This window comes from Bos taurus, chromosome 1 (assembly GCF_002263795.3).
Source record: "Bos taurus isolate L1 Dominette 01449 registration number 42190680 breed Hereford chromosome 1, ARS-UCD2.0, whole genome shotgun sequence".
Taxonomy (NCBI): Eukaryota; Metazoa; Chordata; class Mammalia; order Artiodactyla; family Bovidae; genus Bos; species Bos taurus.
Genome location: NC_037328.1, coordinates 137235885 through 137254342, shown reverse-complemented (window position 1 = coordinate 137254342; position 18458 = coordinate 137235885). Strand labels below are relative to the sequence as shown.

Sequence of the window (18458 nt, the reverse complement as noted above, 5' to 3'; positions counted from 1 at the left end):
TCCAGTTATCTGATAAGAAAGAGATTTACTGGTAGGAAGTTTTAGTTTCCCCTCATAAGCTTTGTCAAGTTGAGAATCCGTAGCACATAGACACATCCCCAAGATTCAGTCATGAGTCTCTTTCAGGCAGGATCCATACCTTAATCTTCCTTGAACCTTCAGTCAGTAAGCAACGTCTAGAACCTGGTGCTTTTAATCAACATTTGCTAATTGAATAAATGTTCCATCTTCCATACCTAGCCTGATTTCCATATGTCTGGGCCTAGTTGTTCAATAAAAGGGGGAGAGAAGCTATGAATGAGCCTCGAATGTAACTGCACTGTAAACACTCATTGACTATATATTCATATATTTATACCACTGTGTCTGTGTCTTTAGCCTCTGTTTCCAGCATAGTCACCTTGGCATTCTCCTGTTTCCCCACTGCCATTTAGAGTCCTTGTTCAATGATATGCCTTCCAGCACCCCTCCTCCCCCAGAGATGAGACTGTGTGATTACTATACCTTTTCTCATCCTCTTCATCATCATCAGTTTCTTAAAACATGTCTTATCATTCATTAATGACATTGGGAACGTGCTTTGGTAAACCCCAGCTCACTCATCACTCCACTCCTGTCCTCAATCTAGGCAATTCTGACAGTCATAAAAATGGCCCTACCCACACCCTTCCCACCTCACCAATACACACCCCTAGGTCAAACCAAGCACACAGTTTCTGCATTCTGATTTGCTGAATGGAGCTGAATGAAACCAACTGTCACCATTTCAAACTATGAACGTTGACATTTCTAGTCCAAACTCAGCTGTATCTTTCAATGCTACATGATAAATGTATTCATCCTTACTGGACTCTTTTCCTATTTTCTACAGGAAGGTCTTATTGATTTTATCCAACTTCTAATTCCATCTTTGCTTCTCTAATTTTCATGAGATGTCCTAAGAATAACAAAATAATCCACTGAAAACTCTCTTATGTTCTCCGGTCACTGCCTCAAAATATCTCAGTAGCTTTAACCTGCCTTTCCTACTGTTCTTCAGGAAAACATGTTCCTCCTTGAGCAACCTAACTCCTCTCCTCAAATACATGATCTCACTCCTACAGTCCCCTTGGACCTCCATGAAACTCTTAGCTTCATTTTCTTCCTCTGCTCTGGCTCTGTCCCCTTTTCTATTAAGAGCACCATCAAGGGCCTGCTCCATATCACTCTCTTCAATCCCAATTTTCTCAAACTAATAATTTCCACCTATTACTCTATTTCCTTTACTCCCTCTCACTCCTGAACTATTTTGTAAAATTATATTAGTCTTCCTTCATTTCTTTGTTGAAAGTCGTTCATACCTAATTCATGACTGTAGTTCAGATCATAAACTCCTTATTGCAAAATTCAGAGTTATATTTAAGAAAGCAGGGGAAACACTAGACATTCAGATATGACCTAAATCAAATTCCTTATGATTATACAGAGGAAATGACAAATAGATTCAAGGAATTATATCTGATACATTGCCTGAAGAAATATGAACATAGATTTGTGACATTGTACAGGAGACAGTGATCAAGGCCATCCTCAAGAAAAAGTAATGCAAACAGGCAAAATGGTTGTCTGAGGAGGCCTTACAAATAGCTGAGAAAAGAAGAGAAGCTAAAGGCAAAGGAGAAAAGGAAAGATATACCCATCTGAATGCTGAGTTCCAAAGAATAGCAAGGAGAGATAAGAAAGCCTTCCTTAGTGGTCAATGAAAAGAATTAGAGGGAAACAAAAGAATGAGAAAGACTAGAGATCTCTTCAAGAAAATTAGAGATACCAAGGGAAAATTTCATGCAAAGATGGGCACAATAAAGGACAGAAACTATATGGACCTAGCAGAAGCAGAAATATTAAGAAGAGGTGGCAAGAATACACAGAAGAACAGTACAAAAAAGAGCTTCACGACCCAGATAACATGAAAGTTTTATCACTCACCTAGAGCCAGACATTCTGGAATAGGAAGTCAAGTGGGCCTTAGGAAGAATCACTACAAAGCTAGTGGAGGTGATGGAATTCTGGCTGAGTTATTTCAAGTCCTAAAAGATGATGCTGTACGTGCTACACTCAATATGCCAGCAAATTGGGAAAACTCAGCAGTGGCCATAGGACTGCAAAAGGTCAGTTTTCATTCCAATCCCAAACAAAGGCAATGCCAAAGAATGTTCAAACTACCACACAACTGCACTCATCTCACACGCTAGCAAAGTAATGCTCAAAATTCTCCAAGCCCGGCTTCAACAGTACATGAATCAAGAACTTCCAGATGTTCAAGCAGAAAAGAAAAGGCAGAGGAACTGGAGATCAAATTACTAACATCTGTTGGATCATAGAAGAAGCAAGAGAGTTCCAGAAAAACATCTGCTTCTGCTTTATTGACTATGCCAAAGCCTTTGACTGTGTGGATCACAACAAGCTGTGGAAAATTCTTCAAGACATGGGAATACCATACCACCTGACCTGTCTCCTGAGAAATCTGTATGCAGGTCAAAAAGCAACAGTTAGAACTGGACATGGAACAACAGACTGGTTCCAAATAGGAAAAGGTGTATGTCAAGGCTGTATATTGTCACCCTGCTTATTTAACTTATATACAGAGTACATCATGCAAGATGCTGGGTTGGATGAAGCTGGAATCAAGATTTCTGGGAGAAATATCAATAACCTCAGATACACAGATGACACCACCCTTATGGCAGAAAGCAAAGAACTAAAGATCTTCTTGATGAAAGTGAAAGAGGAAAGTGAAAAAGAAGGCTTAAAACTCAGCATTCACAAAACTAAGATCATGGCATCTGGTCCCATCACTTCATGGCAAAGAGACAGGGAAACAATGGAAACAGTGGGAGACTTTATTTTCTTGGGCTCCAAAATCACTTCAGATGGTGAGTGCAGCCATGAAATTAAAAGATGCTTGCTCCTTGGAAGAAAAGTTATGACCAACCTGACAGCATATTAAAAAGCAGAGACATTACTTTGCCAAAAAAGGTCCGTCTAGTCAAAGCTATGGTTTTTCCAGTAGTCATGTATGGATGTGAGAATTAGACCATTAAGAAAGTTGAGCCCTAAAGAACTGATGCTTTTAATCTGTGGTGTTGGAGAAGACTCTTTAGAGTCCCTTGGACTGCAAGGAGATCCAGCCAGTCCATCCTAAAGGAGATCAGTCCTGGGTGTTCCTTGGAAGGACTGATGCTGAAGCTGAAACTCCAATACTTTGGCCACCTGATGTGAAGAACTGACTCCTTGGAAAAGACCCTGATGCTGGGAAAGATTGAAGGCAGCAGGAGAAGGGGATGACAGAGAATAAGATGGTTGGATGGCATCACTGACTTGATGGACATGAGTTTGAGCAAGCTTCGGGAGTTGGTGATGGACAAGGAAGCCTGGCGTGCTGCAGTCCATGGGGTTGCAAAGAGTTGGACACAACTGAGTGACTGAACTGAATGAACTCATGCCTAATTCAGTGGCCTCTTTTTGAAACTTTTCCTAGCAGAATCACCTATCTCCATTTTACAGGCTAGAAAATCAAACCTCAGAAAAGAATATGCCATGAGTAGTAGGGTTCAAGCCTAAAGCACTCTCCAACATCATATGTCTACTATATTTCTTCCCTTTCCTTGCACACTCTCTAGTGAACTATTCTCTTTGGACAAATACCCCAAAATAGCATTGATGGGTCAAAGTTTACAAACATTAAGTAAACAATAGATATTTATTCAGTACCTATTATGTACTTGATATGTGCCTAGATAGCAGTCAGTAAGTTTGCTAAGGAAACAACATCAAGACCAGAGAAATTTTCCCTATGTGTCTTGTAAATTTTGACATGGATGTGGGGAGGCAGGCAAGGAGGACAGAGAGACAGGAGAATTCAACAATCTCAAACAATTAAGCATGGTGAGTACTGTAATGAAGAACACACAGGTAACTATAAAAACATATAGCAGAGGCAATTATCTGAAGTCTAAAGTATCAGAGAAATCTTTTCCAAGGGAGAGATGTTTAAACAAAAACCTGAAGGAAACAAGGAATTAACCAGATGAGTGGAGAGGAGGAGAAAAGAGAATGTTATAGATGAATAGGGAAAATGTATAAAGGCCAAGAGGGTTAGGATTAGGAGCATTTTAGGAATTGAAAAAGTGTGTCTGGTGAGAGTACAATCTTTTCAATCTTCACATGCTGGAGAAGCAGGCATTAAGTGTCTTGTAGGTCAAGTTAACTAACTCTGGTCATTAAAGGGTTTTATCCAGAAGACAGATGATGTGACTAGCCTCTTGCTTTAGACAGATCTCTTTGGTTCCAGTGGGGAAAGTAGATTTAAGAAAAGTGGTTCTGAGAGGAGGAGAACAGTTGGGAGGTTGTTGAAATAATACTCCCCCCACCCCCACAAAAAAAAAAAAAAAAAACTAGTACATGTGAACGAGAAAAGCAAAAGTATTTAAAGGCAGAAAAGTAGAGTAGACAGGACTTGGGGAATTATGGCACCAGGAAGTTTTTGATACACACTGCCAGAATAGTTCTCAAAAGGAGATCAGTCCTGGGTGTTCATTGGAAGGACTGACACTGAAGCTGAAACTCCAATAGTTTGGCCACCTCATGCGAAGAGTTGACTCATTGGAAAAGACCCTGATGCTGGGAGGGATTGGGGTCAGGAGGACAAGGGGACGACAGAGGATGGCTGGATGGCATCACCGACTCAATGGACATGAGTTTGAGTGAACTCCAGGAGTTGATGATGGACAGCGAGGCCTGGTGTGCTGCGATTCATGGGGTGGCAAAGAGTTGGACACGACTAAGCGACTGAACTGAACTGAACTGAACTGAGTACCAATTCACACTGCCTTCAGCAGCTTTCATGTGTCCCCATGTAGTAGGACATATTTTAGTCATTACCGGCACTAGACCTCTTTACAGTAAGATATAAGTAACCACTGTCTTTTCTCAGATTCCAGAACATTACTCTGTCAAACTCACAAAATCATTTACAGTACAAAGGAATGTATACTTTAAAAAATAAACATGAGGGAGAAGGAAAGCCAGAGAGAGGAAAAAACCTCTCCTTAGTCTTCTCTTTGTTCTCAGACTTTTTGTTGAGTTTCTACTGGATTGCTAACTTCCACCAACCCCGGAGATGATGGTGTTCAGGGCTCTGTCCCTGGTTTCCTCTTTCCACAGTCACCATGAACCAGAGTTACTGAAGACTCTATCTTCTTCTACCGTCCTTATTTTCATATCTATATATAGATTTTTAGACCTGTTTTTTTCCAGTTGCCTACTGATCATCTCTACCAGGATAATAATCCACCTCAATCCTACATTTGAAACAAATTTTATTATCTCCTCTACTCCAAATGGATCCTTTCCAATGTGCTTTCAATCTCACTTTGCAGCCTAATTCTTATTTATCCAACCTAGAACTCATGGGATGGCCTAGACCACAATGTCCACTTTACCAGTATATTTAGTCCATCATAAAGTCTGTCAATTCTTCTTTAGAAGTATGTCTTGAATTCCCTCATCTGCATTGTCAGGGCCACACTTCTAGTGCTGTATCCAATGCTCAGTATCTTATCAAAGGCATTTTAATAGCTATCAGGCTGAGAATGTCTCCACCATCTTCCCTTTTTCCAGTTTTTCTTTTTTTTTTTTAAAGGACAAATTAGGCAATGTCACTTCAATGTGTAATAATTGCTGATAATTTCCATTTGCCCCATGACAAACTAGAACTAGTAAAACCTGAGCCTCAACCTACATATCTGGCCTCAACTCACCACAACCTATATTCCAGCCACATGCAACCACTCACTATTTCCCAAAGACACTCTCATGCAGTTCATTATGTCTCATGACAAAATTCTATTTACCTCAAAGTCCAACTCAAATCTTATCATTTTCTCAGAAGACTTTCCAAATTCTATCTCTTCCAAGTAGAACACTTCGTGATAATCTCAACTTTCTCTCTGTTCAAATGGCATTATCTTTTACAGCTCTATTTTACTATTACACAATCTCATGATTATCTAGTTCTCTCATTAGATATTGATCTCCTCAAGAGCAAGGATGTTGGAACCCCAGAACCCAACACACAGCTGGCCTGGCATTTGGTGTGTACTCACTGCATTATGTAGGAAGGAACAAAGGAAGGGGAAAGACTGGGAAAGTAAATGACAACATGGCCAAAAAAATTGAAAATAAATTTCCAAATACAGAAAGTCAGTCATAGACATTAATTTTAAAGAATCATTAGCCTCTGCCTTCTTCCCTCATTTTCATTTAGTCCTTTCCTTTCTTCTTCAATTCTGTTTAGTTTCCTCCAACTTTAACTCCATCTGCAGTGCTAATGGCACTGGTCCACCAAGATCTAATTTGATTAATATTCACTTTCTTATGATACTAAGAGGCATTCTGACACGGTGAGAAAAAATACTGAAATAAGAGTTGAGAAGATATATGAGTTCTAGATCATTAATTCCTTTCATAAATATTAATTTATTTTTTATTGAAGGATAATTGTTTTATAGAATTTTGTTGTTTTCTGTCAAACTTCAACATGAGTCAGCCATAGGTATAAAAAAAATTAATTAAAAAAAATGTTTATTGAGCTCCTGCTATGTGACAGATACTGTTCTAAGTGTTTGGGATACATTCATGAACAAAAAAGACAAAGGTTCTTGACCTTATGATGCATACATTCTGTTAGAAGGAAAGAGAGATGGATAATGAATAATAAACGTAGTAAATAAGTACTTTGGAAGGTGAGGATCACAAGTGACAAGTGGGGATGGGTGTGGGGAGAAGGCATATAGGTTGCATTTTTAAACAGAAAGTCTTCATTGAGAAGATAAGATCTGAGCAAGGAAAGTGATGGAGTTACCTGGTACAGGGATTTGTGAGAGGAGTGTCTTCAGTTCAGTTCAGTCACTTAGTCGTGTCCGACTTCTTGTGACCCCATGAACCCCAGCATGCCAGGCCTCCTTGTCTATCATCAACTCCCGAAGTTTACCCAAACTTGTGACCAATGAGTCGGTGATGCCATCCAACCATTTCATCCTCTGTCATCCCCTTATCCTCCTGCCTTCAATCTTTCCCAACATCAGGGTCTTTTCGAATGAGACAGCTCTTCGCATCAGGTGGCCAAAGTATTGGAGTTTCAGCTTCAGCATCAGTTCTTCCAATGAACACCCAGGATTGATCTCCTTTAGGATGGACTGGTTGGATCTCCTTGCAGTCCAAGGGACGCTCAAGAGTCTTCTCCAACACCACAGTTCAAAAGCATCAATTCTTCAGCGCTCAGCTTTCTTCACAGTCCAACTCTCACATCCATACATGACCACTGGAAAAACCATAGCCTTGACTAGATGGACCTTTGTTGGCAAAAAATGTCTCTGCTTTTTAATAGGCTGTCTAGGTTGGTCATAACTTTCCTTCCAAGGAGTAAGCATCTTTTAATTTCATGGCTGCAATCACCATCTGCAATGATTTTGGAGCCCAGAAAAATAAAGTCAGCCACTGTTTTCACTGTTTCCCCATGTATTTGCCATGAAGTGATGGGACCGGATGCCATGATCTCAGTTTTCTGAATGTTGAGCTTTAAGCCAACTTTTTCACTTTCCTCTTTTACTTTCATCAAGAAGCTCTTTAGTTCTTCTTCACTTTCTGCCATAAGGGTGGTGTCATCTGCATATCTGAGGTTATTGATATTTCTCCCAGAAATCTTGATTCCAGCTGTGCTTCCTCCAGTCCAGTGTTTCTCATGATGTACTCTGCATATAAGTTAAATAAGCAGGGTGACAATATACAGCCTTGACGTACTCCTTTTCCTATTTAGAACCAGTCTGTTGTTCCATGTCCAGTTCTAACTGTTGCTTCCTGACCTGCATACAGGTTTCTCAAGAGGCAGGTCAGGTGGTCTGATATTCCCATCTCTTTCAGTATTTTCCACAGTTTATTATGGTCCACACAGTCAAAGGCTTTGGCATAGTCAATAAAGCAGAAATAGATGTTTTTCTGGAACTCTCTTGCATTTTCAATGATCCAGTGAATGTTGGCAATTTGATCTCTGGTTCCTCTGCCTTTTCTAAAACAAGCTTGAACATCTGGAAGTTCACCGTTCATGTATTGCTGAAGCCTGGCTTGGAGAATTTTGAGCATTACTTTACTAGTGTGTGAGATGAGTGCAATTGTGCAGTAGTTTGAGCATTCTTTGGCATTGCCTTTCTTTGGGATTGGAATGAAAACTGACCTTTTCCAGAGAAGACTGTCTAGGCAATGCTAAAACTATAGCAAAGGAGGTAAAGTAGAGAATGCCAGGAATGTTTAAGCAACAAAAAGGCATGTGTGGCCAAAAGAGAGTAAGTAAAGGAAGAGTGTAGGAGAGGAAATCCAAGAGGCTATTATAGAGCCTTGTAAACTATTATCATCAGGATTTTGACTTTCATTCTGAGTGAGATAAGCATTCATTGCAGGCTGTAAGTAGAGGAGTGGCATGATTTGACTTGAAGCCATTTGGCTTCTGTGTTAAAAACAGATTGTGGGTGAGAAAGGATAGAAGCTAGGAAGAAGTTGGAGGTACTTATCCCACAAAAATTCTGGTGGTTCAAAACAGACCGGTGGCTGAAAAAGGGAGCAATCACTGGTTTGCGGATATAGTTGTTGGTAGGACCACAGGATTTCCTGACATATTCGGGATAGGATGTGAAAGAAAGGGAGGAGTCAAGGGAGACTCCAAGATTTGGGGACTGAGACTCTAGAAGTAGGAAATATTCATCAACTGAAGTGGGAGGACTGTGGGAACAACACACTTAGCGAGGGAGATCATGGGGAGTTTGGGGACTAGAAGTTCAGTTTTGGACTTGTTGAGACTGAAATGACTATTAGATGTCCCAGCTAATGTGTTGAATACACAGTTGGATATATAAATCTTGAATTTTGGGAAGATTAAAATTTGGAAGTCGTTAGTGAATCAGTCAGTCAGTTCACTCTCTCAGTTGTGTCTGACTCTTCATAACCCCATGACTGTAGCATGCCAGGCCTCCCTGTCCATCACCAACTCCCAGAACTAGCTCACCAACTAACACCAACTCATGTCTGTAGAGTTGGTGATGCCATCCAACCATCTCATTCTCTGTCGTCCCCTTCTCCTCCCACCTTCAGTCTTTCCCAGCATCAGGGTCTTTTCAAATGGGTCAGGTCTTCGCATCAGGTGGCCAAAGGATTGGAGTTTCAGCTTCAGCATCAGTCCTTCCAACAAGTATTCAGTACTGATTTCCTTTAGGATTGACTGGTTGGATCTCCTTGCAGTCCAAGGGACTTTCAAGAGTCTTCTCCAACACCACACTTCAAAATCATCAATTTTCAGTGGTCCAACTCTCACATCCATAAATGACTACAGGAAAAATCAGAGCTTTGACTAGATGAACCGTTGTCGGCAAAGTTATGTCTCTGCTTTTTAGAGAATTAATGAATCAGATCAGATCAGATCAGTCGCTCAGTCATGTCTGACTCTTTGCAACCCCATGAATTGCAGCACGCCAGGCCTCCCTGTCCATCACCAACTCTCAGAGTTCACCGAGACTCCCATCCATCGAGTCAGTGATGCCATCCAGCCATCTCATCCTCTGTCGTCCCCTTCTCCTCTTGCCCCCAATCCCTCCCAGCATCAGAGTCTTTTCCAATGAGTCAACTCTTCCCATGAGGTGGCCAAAGTACTGGAGTTTCAGCTTTAGCATCATTCCTTCCAAAGAAATCCCAGGGCTGATCTCCTTCACAATGGACTGGTTGGACCTCCTTGCAGTCCAAGGGACTCTCAAGAGTCTTCTCCAACACCACAGTTCAAAAGCATCAATTCTTCAGCGCTCAGCCTTCTTCACAGGTGGTTTTAAACCCCTAAGACTGATAAGATGTCATGTATTTCAACCCAAATACAATTACCTGCTTACCTTAATCTCTCTGCTTCTCATTTTCTTCATCTCTGCAATGATAAGTTTAGGTTAAATAAGAGATTTTCAGCTGTTTTCCATGGAACACTAGTGTTCTGTGGACAGGACTACCAGGATGTGAGAGATGTTTGCTCTCCTATTACCTAAGGCAACAAGCAATCTCATACTTTTACAATGAAAATCAGATATACATTTAGAGATGGTGCAAGCTGATTTTTATAATATATATATATACTATAATGGACTAGGGTATTGTTGGGTGAGAGGATAGCTTTCCAGATGAAATAATGAATAGCATCTCATGAAAAAACAACTACATATATCTGCTTCATGACTGGTCAGCTATCAAAGGGACATGTGTAAATAAGTGTACAAAATAACAATAGCATCAGTTCAGTTCAGTTCAGTCGCTCAGTCATGTCCAACTCTTTGCAACCCTATAAACTGCAGCACGCCAGGCCTCCCTGTCCATCACCAACTCCCAGAGACTACCAAAACTCATGTCCATTGAGTCGGTGATGCCATCCAACCATCTCACCCTCTGTCTCCCCCTTCTCCTGCCCTCAATCTTTCCCAGTATCAGAGTCTTTTCAAATGAGTCAGTTCTTCGCATCAAGTGGCCAAAGGATTGGAATTTCAGCTTCAACATCAGTCCTTCCAATGAACACCCAGGACTGATCTCCTTTAGAATGGACTGGTTGGATCTCCTTGCAGTCCAAGGGACTCTCAAGAGTCTTCTCCAACACCACAGTTCAAAAGCATCAGTTCTTTAGGGCTCAGCTTTCTTAATGGTCCAACTCTCACATCCATACATGACCACTGGAAAAACCATAGCCTGGACTAGATGGACCTTTGTTGACAAAGTAATGTCTCTGCTGTTTAATATGCTGTCTAGGTTGGTCATAACTTTCCTTCCAAGGAATAAGCATCTTTTAACTTCATGGCTACAATCACCATCTGCAGTGATTTAGTTATCCTAAAAATGCTTACCATACTCAGTATGTGCTCAAGGTTTCCTCTTTAAAAGATACTTACTGAAAATCGAATTCAGAGAGCAAAAGTTGATATTCCATTTCTTTTAGACCCAGTTAATGATTGCAGTTGAGTATTCAGAATGCCTTTGACTCTGACACCATGAACAACTAACTTTAACTGTAGAAAAATGTGCAAAAAATGCATGAAGTTATTGCTGAAGGAGAACCTTAGAAATACTTCAGTTGATTACCATCACTTTATAGTGGAAGAATATGCGTGTGCTCAGTCACTCAGTTGTGTCCGAGTCTTTGTGACTCCATGGACTGTAGCCCACCAGAACTGAGGCCCAAATGTCAAAGGTCATGCTGGAACTGGAACATAGGTCATTTCCTGACTCTTAGTCTGGTGCTTTTTTCATCTTACTATGCTATATGAAAAATACTATTTCATGGCTGCTTTAGAAATGCCACTGACATTTTAAATGAAGGCAGAAACCAACACTGATGTGTAATCTTCATATTTTCCTGATACATTAATTTTATGATCTTCATGTTTTCCCAATCCTTTATTTTACACTAATGTTCTTCCTATTTTCTCACAGTTCTAAGGATCATCCTTGCCATCATCTTTTGCCTGGTGTCTGGTATCCTAATGGTGCTGCTGTTTATCCTCATCCGCCATGGGCCCTGCTGGCAGAGAGACTCCTATGGAAACATATGAACAGATGGCTGAATAAGGGCAGACATGCCAGGCCAACCCCCTGTGATGCAGCATTCAAAGGACAGGCTTCCACCTTGTGGGCATTGTGCTGCCCTTTGAATTTGCCTAGAGAAGGGTCTGAATTCACAGCAACCCAGGGACAGCCACCTGATGCATTGATGAATGAACACCCAAATTACTTAGGTCTTCTCATTGTTGTACTCATCCTGGTACAGGCTTCTCATTCAGCTAGAAGGAAATTCTTCTGCAACAGATAATTTTATTCTCTATCACCAATGTTCAGAGGAAAATAAGAAGTGAAACTCCAATCAGCATTTTGCCTCCCAAGAGCAAAAAATTACAAGGGATGACAAAGACACAGATTAAAGATTTGATAATGGGAAAAATTAGACTAGAAATAGTATTATATAGGGCTTCCCTGATAGCTCAGTTGGTTAAGAGTCCACCTGTAATGCAGGAGACTGTGGTTTGATTCCTGGGCCATGAAGATCCACTGGAGAAGGGACAGGCTACCCACTCCAGTATTCTTGGGCTTCCATTGTGGCTCAGCTGGTAAAGAATCTGCCTGCAATGCGGGAGACCTAGGTTTGATCCCTGGGTTGGGAAGATCCCCTGGAGAAGGGAAAGGCTACCCACTCCAGTATTCTGGCCTGGAGAATTCTATGGACTATATAGTCCATGGGATTGCAAAGAACTGGACACGAATGAGTGACTTTCACTTTCACTTTTTCAGGAGGATTCTTAAAAAATAAGACTCAATCAGAAGGTATACAAAAATTTCTTCTTTAACTCTTAAGTAGGTTTGCACACTTCTGGAAAGAAAACCCCACAGTGTTTGATAGCTGACAGATTTCTCTGTGTGTGTCTGCCTATTCATACACTTACACACTCATGTCTACAGGGAATATGCCTTAGGTGTTTCATTCTCAGAAACTATAATAGCAACTACTTAAGCTGTTGATAATGTAGCTCATCATTTTCCTCACAATTTGTATAATGGGAAAAAACTAGAACATTCCCATAGCCATGGTTCTTTTTTTTTTTTTACCTCCACTATTAGAGCTAGATATTTGTAGTTTTGATGTCCTTATTTCATTTCAAAAGTAAGAGATTTTATTTTGATAAGGGCTACTCATGGTTATGATGAAATAATAATGTATTTTAATTTTAATTGCTACAAATATATCTGAATTTCTCAAATGATGATATTGAAAGGAAAATGCACAGTAGGATGATAACCCACTTTCTCAGCTCTGCACTGGCTTTAGGCCATCAACTTGGAACACGTTCTTTTACATAACTTAAACATTGGTTTCATAATCTAAAACTGAAGAGTCTAGACTAAATGAACATAGAAGTCACTTCTAGTTCTCATGTTCTATATATAATTTTTTTTATCATTTTATGTTATGCATTGATCATTGCCCAAGCAAGCACTTTTATAAATGGTACCATTGTACTAAGCCTGAAATTTATTCTAAGCAACTTTATTTTGTGCTGAGCCTCCTATCATGGGAAATTCAATCTCATTCATGGTAGGGTTCTTCACTTCCTCAGGTACTACTTAAAGTCCCAGAGTGTACCTAGTGGGACAGAAACTCCACTCATAACCCACCCCATCTCATAGTCTAAGGAGTATTTCTTTCTCCTTGGATCCCACAAATTTCACCTACTAAAATTCAAGCACTTACCTCTCTCATTCCCACTTTCTACATAATTCTAAGCCAAGACTATCACAAACAAAAGCCTTAGAAGGAGTTGTCATTTCTTGCCTCATATCTGCTGCTCCCTGCTGCAATGCAAAGGGCTCAAAGACAAAGAAATGCAAGATCTGGCTACATTCTCAGCTTGTGAAAGGGAAAAACATCCATAGACAACCCAAAACCTACTATTGGACACTGTACTGCCTTTCAGAGAGATGAGATCCAGTTCCACCAACCAGAACACGGGCATAAGTCCCCCAGCCAGAAAACCATCAGAGGACACAAACTCCTTTTCCTGTAGAAAACTGGGCTTGTGAAAATTTGCAGCATTGATACTTCTGCAAAACATAAGCAAGAAAACGGCAGAATATATTATGAGAGGGCACTGTGACTTACGGAAAGCCTTTTCTCAGCCCTGGCAGCTCTGAACTAAATCAGAACCCTGCTTACACAGCAGGAAGGTCACAAAGCCGTAAACATCTTTCTTCTCTGAATAGGCTAGCTTATAAAGAAAGTAATTGTATCGAGCAGATAACAACGTGGAACACAGTGGGAAGAGAAGAGAGTCTGGAGCAGAACAGAGTTGGAACTGAAGAGCTGGGAGAAGAAAAATTATTTATTTTTAAGGAGTTTGTATATAAGCATTTACTCAGACACAAACCATATTCCAGGTCTTAATACTTCCTAATACCAGAAAAGGATGGAAAAGGGAGAAAATACCTCCCCTTTTTGCAATAGAAATGTCATCAAAAAGTATTGGTTTATTTTCTTTGTTCCTTTTATTAGCAAAGCTAGAGTGTTGCTGTTATTTGCTGGCTTGACAGAAATGGAATCAAAACTTTCACTGAATAGCCAGCCTTCTATTCTTCAGCCAAATACTGAATCAACAGACCAGCTTTTGCAACAGCTTGGTTTAATGATCCTAGACAGTTACTGTTCACGTCAGTACTGGGTCACAAAAAGGAAAGAGGGAGAATAGAAAGCAGCATTAGGAGAGAAATGAAATTTGCACTTTGAAGGTTGTTTGTGTTGGTATCAAATCAGTTCCTCCAGGAGGTAGGACTGGAATTACTAAGCTTCCTACTTCATATCTTTTGTAGTTATTTCATGTGTTGCAAAAATTAATAGTTTGTAAAATCTCTATCTTTATTTAACAGAGTGCATTCAACTATTCTCAATAGATCATTTTATGATCTTTATAACTTCTTTGGACACTTTGATTTATTGATACTTAAAACTGTAAGTGACTCTACCTATCAAACATAGCAAGGTTTTGATGCAAAATCAAGTAAGTGTTAGTTGCTCAGTTGTGTCTGACTCTTTGTGACCCACCAGGCTCCTCAGTCCATGGAATTCTCCAGGCAAGATCACTAGAGTGGGTAACCATTCTTTTCTCTAGAGGATCTTCCCAATCCAGGGATCAAACCCTGGTCTCCTGAATTGCAGGCAGGTAAGTAGCCTCCTGAGGCTTGTTAGGATCCAGGGGTACTGCATGGTTCACTCTGCCCCTCAGTGGCAGAGCTGAAATTCAGCCCTCACAGTCCAAGTTGCTAGAGGCTTGAGTGATCCCCAGGGAGGCAAGTTAACAATGATGACTTTTGAAAAGGATTTGCATTCTGAGCTAGAGGGAATCAGACTTTCTTTGAGAACATTTAAGTCACCACTCCCTGCCATCTGGTTTGTGTTACTTAATTCCCCATCTTCCAGGAAACTTGCAGTAGAAGATGTTCAAGGCCACAGTCATGAAAAGACAACAGCAAGGAATGGTTGGGTGCCCTTTTCTACAAAAACTATTCTAAAAATCTGAAACTACATAACTGAAATGCCTCAAGTCAACGAGGACTCTTACAAGCAACGTTTTGTTGTTGTTCAGTCACTCAGTCATGTCTGACTCTTTGAGACTCCATGGGCTGCAGCATGCCAGGCTTCTCTGCCCTTCACTGTCTCGCAGAGTTTGCTCAAACTCATGTCCATTGAATCAGTGACGTCATCCAACCATTTCATCCGCTGTCATCCCCTTCACCTCCTGCCTTCAATCTTTCCCAGCATCAGGGTCTTTTCCAATGAGCTGGCTCTTCACATCAGGTGGCCAAAGTATTGGAGCTTCAGCTTCAGCATCAGTCCTTCCGATGAATATTCAGGGTTGATTTCTCTTAGGATTGATCTGTTTGATCTCCTTGCTGTCTCTCAAGATTCTTCCCCAGCACCACAGTTCGAAAGCAAACTTTAATGAGGGTGTTTTTGTGATAAACGTTGACTAGATAGTGAGCTATGTAGTTCTCTTTCAGTACGTTGATAACTGAGTGCCTTTTGGTCATTTTTTACTTAAAAGTCCCCTTGAGTCAAGTTGGGGGAGTGATAAAAAGTTAAGCAAAAAGAAAAAAAATTAAAGCTGAAGAGAGAAAAAGAGAGAGAGAGATCATTTAAACATGTTTAGAGATAAAACTACCTATCCTTTTAATGGGTTGTTACCACCATTAGCTGCTCATGTGTATTCATCTGCTCACTTCTTAAAATACTAGGAGATTGTTCCCAAAGTTGAACTAGGTTTTCCCCCTTCCCCAAGACATCTTTTACCAAATGGAAAAACAGGTGAATGAGTTAAGGAATGAAATGGAGGGAAGACAATGAAAGAGCCAACAGCTTTCAGGACCTGATATGTTAATCTACCTGATATCAAGTAGGCCTGGACTCTGGGTACAAGTCAATGATAATGTGATAAATTTACTCAAACACTAAAAGTATAGTCATTTTACTTTTAAAAAAAAATATGAAAATGCTCTTTTTACTCCACTTCAACCCTATACAGCTTAATTTCCATTGATTTTGGGTTATTTTACAGTTTCACTTCCCTTTTGTCATTTATTTGATTTCATTAGAAAAAGACAACTTACTTTCCACTTCTGTTATTCGTAATTTAGGCTACAAATGGGCTGGAACTGAGGGAAACTGCAGATGGGGGTAAATCACAATTGCTATTGTTTAAAACTACAGACCCTTGACCCTTTTGAGGAGATATTTTATCGAATTTTAATTTAAAAATATAGTTTTATAAAATTGACATTGCTAAGAATAAAACACTAGTCAAGGCCTTTTCTATGTTGAGAAAATGTATAAAAAAGTGTGAAAGAGTTACATTATTTGTCTTTCCTTCATTTAAAAATCCCTAATATAAATTTTTAGTAGAACTTTAACCAGAAGTAACTTCTGAATGAGCAAGGAAAGAGGTGACCATGGCTAGTAGAACTTGTATGTTAAATGAAGTAGTTTACTTTGTTAAAGTAAGTAGTTTAGAGCATGGACTTTAAAATCCAAAAGACCTTTAAAGGCTTTGTGACTGACTTTCTGGTGAAAAGACACTGGGAAAGCTAAATAACTTCTCTAAAGTCTTGGGCTCTTTGCCTATAAAATAAGGATAAATATAGCATCTTATTTTACATGGTTGTGATGAAAATTAAATGAGATGATGCATTAAAGTCCTTAGCACAGTATGCAAAGTAACTACTCAATAAACAATAGATATGATAGGATGATATATGACATATAAAACTTCTCTGAAAACTGGCCCAAAATTAACCAGAATTTTGAGTTAACTAGAGTATCTTTTTCTTGGTCATTTGAGAGAGTATAGAAAATCTTAATAACAAATTAATAATTTGGGGGATAAAATGCTAAAAATAACGATTTGCACATTTTACTTGTTCTAAAGGAAACCATCTTTTTTGATTTCTCACTATTATTATTCATCAGGGGCATTTTTGCAAAACTTGATTTAGAGCCAGTTTAGTTGCTGACAGAGATATAAATTCAGGAATGAAAATGATTTCATTTTAATATTTGTAAAAAAAAATCTCAAACTGTTTCACATATAGAAACAAAGTTTTCTAATAGTTACATAGTTTTCCAATAATTGATACTGACATGTAGTCACATAGGTTAATGAAATACACATTAGAGAAAATATATGTTTTCTAAAATTATATATTTTAAAAAGGTAAGGATGATTTAATGATGTGGTAAATTTTCAAAGACTTCTTTAATCCAAGCTCTCTATACGATTTTTGAAAAATTCTGTTAGATCATAAACTAAGCTTATAGATGGGAACTACCTGTTGGAAATTCCTCAGTGTGGAAATGTTAATAATCCTCAGGAAAAACGTAACTCTCCAACTTCTAAATAGCTATTACTGTATACATTTTCCCTCTGGTGGAAATCAGTATTTAACATATTGTAAGTCTCCTAAAACCACCTGTGACCCCCATAGGCCTGTTTTCCTCCACCTGCTGATACTAATGATCGTTGCTACATAATTTGTATTCTGGTCACAGCAGAAAATCTTAGATTTCGCAAGGAATACAGAGGAAGCAGCAGAAGAAAATCTAATTTGTCTATTCCATTGGCTCAAAGTACACCATTTCACCTACAAATAAAAACAGGCATTGATTATTCTTAGAAAATCTTGGACTTTGTTTCCAGGTAGATGTGTGTTCCAGTTCAAATTCTAACTAGCACTTACTTAATTGGGAGACTTTGGGCAGGTCCTATAAGCTCTCTGAAACTTGAAGACTTTCCCCATCTGTACAAAACAGGTAACAGTAGGTTGTAGCACAGAGTAGAGCTTATGGTAAATCCCTGACACACAGGAATGACCTCCCTGTAACTCTCTTTTGATCTCTCATGCCTATCTGAACTCCTATTTTCCAAATAGTTATATTAAAAAAAATATGTTGCTGTTGTTGCTTAGTCGTTGAATTGTGTCTGAGTCTATTGCAACCCTATGGACTGTAACCTGCCAGGCCCCTCTGTTCATGGAATTTCCCAGGCAAGAATACTAGAATGGGCTGCCATTTCCTTCTCCAGGGGATCTTCCCGACCCAGGGCTGGAACACACATCTCCTTCATTGGCAGGAGGATTCTTCACAACTGAGTCACCAGGGAAGCCTAAACAAATGTCTGACTACTTGCGACCCCATGTATTACAGCCCTCCAGGCTCCTCTGTCCACGGGATTCTTCAGGCAAGAATACTAGAGAGGGTTGCCATGCCTACTTCAGGAGATCTTCCTGACCCAGGGATCAAACGCACATGTCCTGCA

The 18458-nt window shown here is 39.7% G+C and overlaps 1 protein-coding gene across 1 annotated transcript in view; it reads left to right on the top strand.

Annotated features, from left to right (window-relative positions):
* The window catches only part of ACP3 (acid phosphatase 3), a 58188-nt gene extending 40081 nt beyond the window's left edge, over nucleotides 1-18107 (top strand). The window contains exon 11 of the mRNA XM_005201942.5: nucleotides 11542-18107. Within this exon, the coding sequence (XP_005201999.1) occupies nucleotides 11542-11660 (119 nt within the window). The 3' untranslated portion in view covers nucleotides 11661-18107. The remainder of the gene's footprint in view (nucleotides 1-11541) is intronic.
* The last annotated feature ends 351 nt before the right edge of the window (nucleotides 18108-18458 follow it).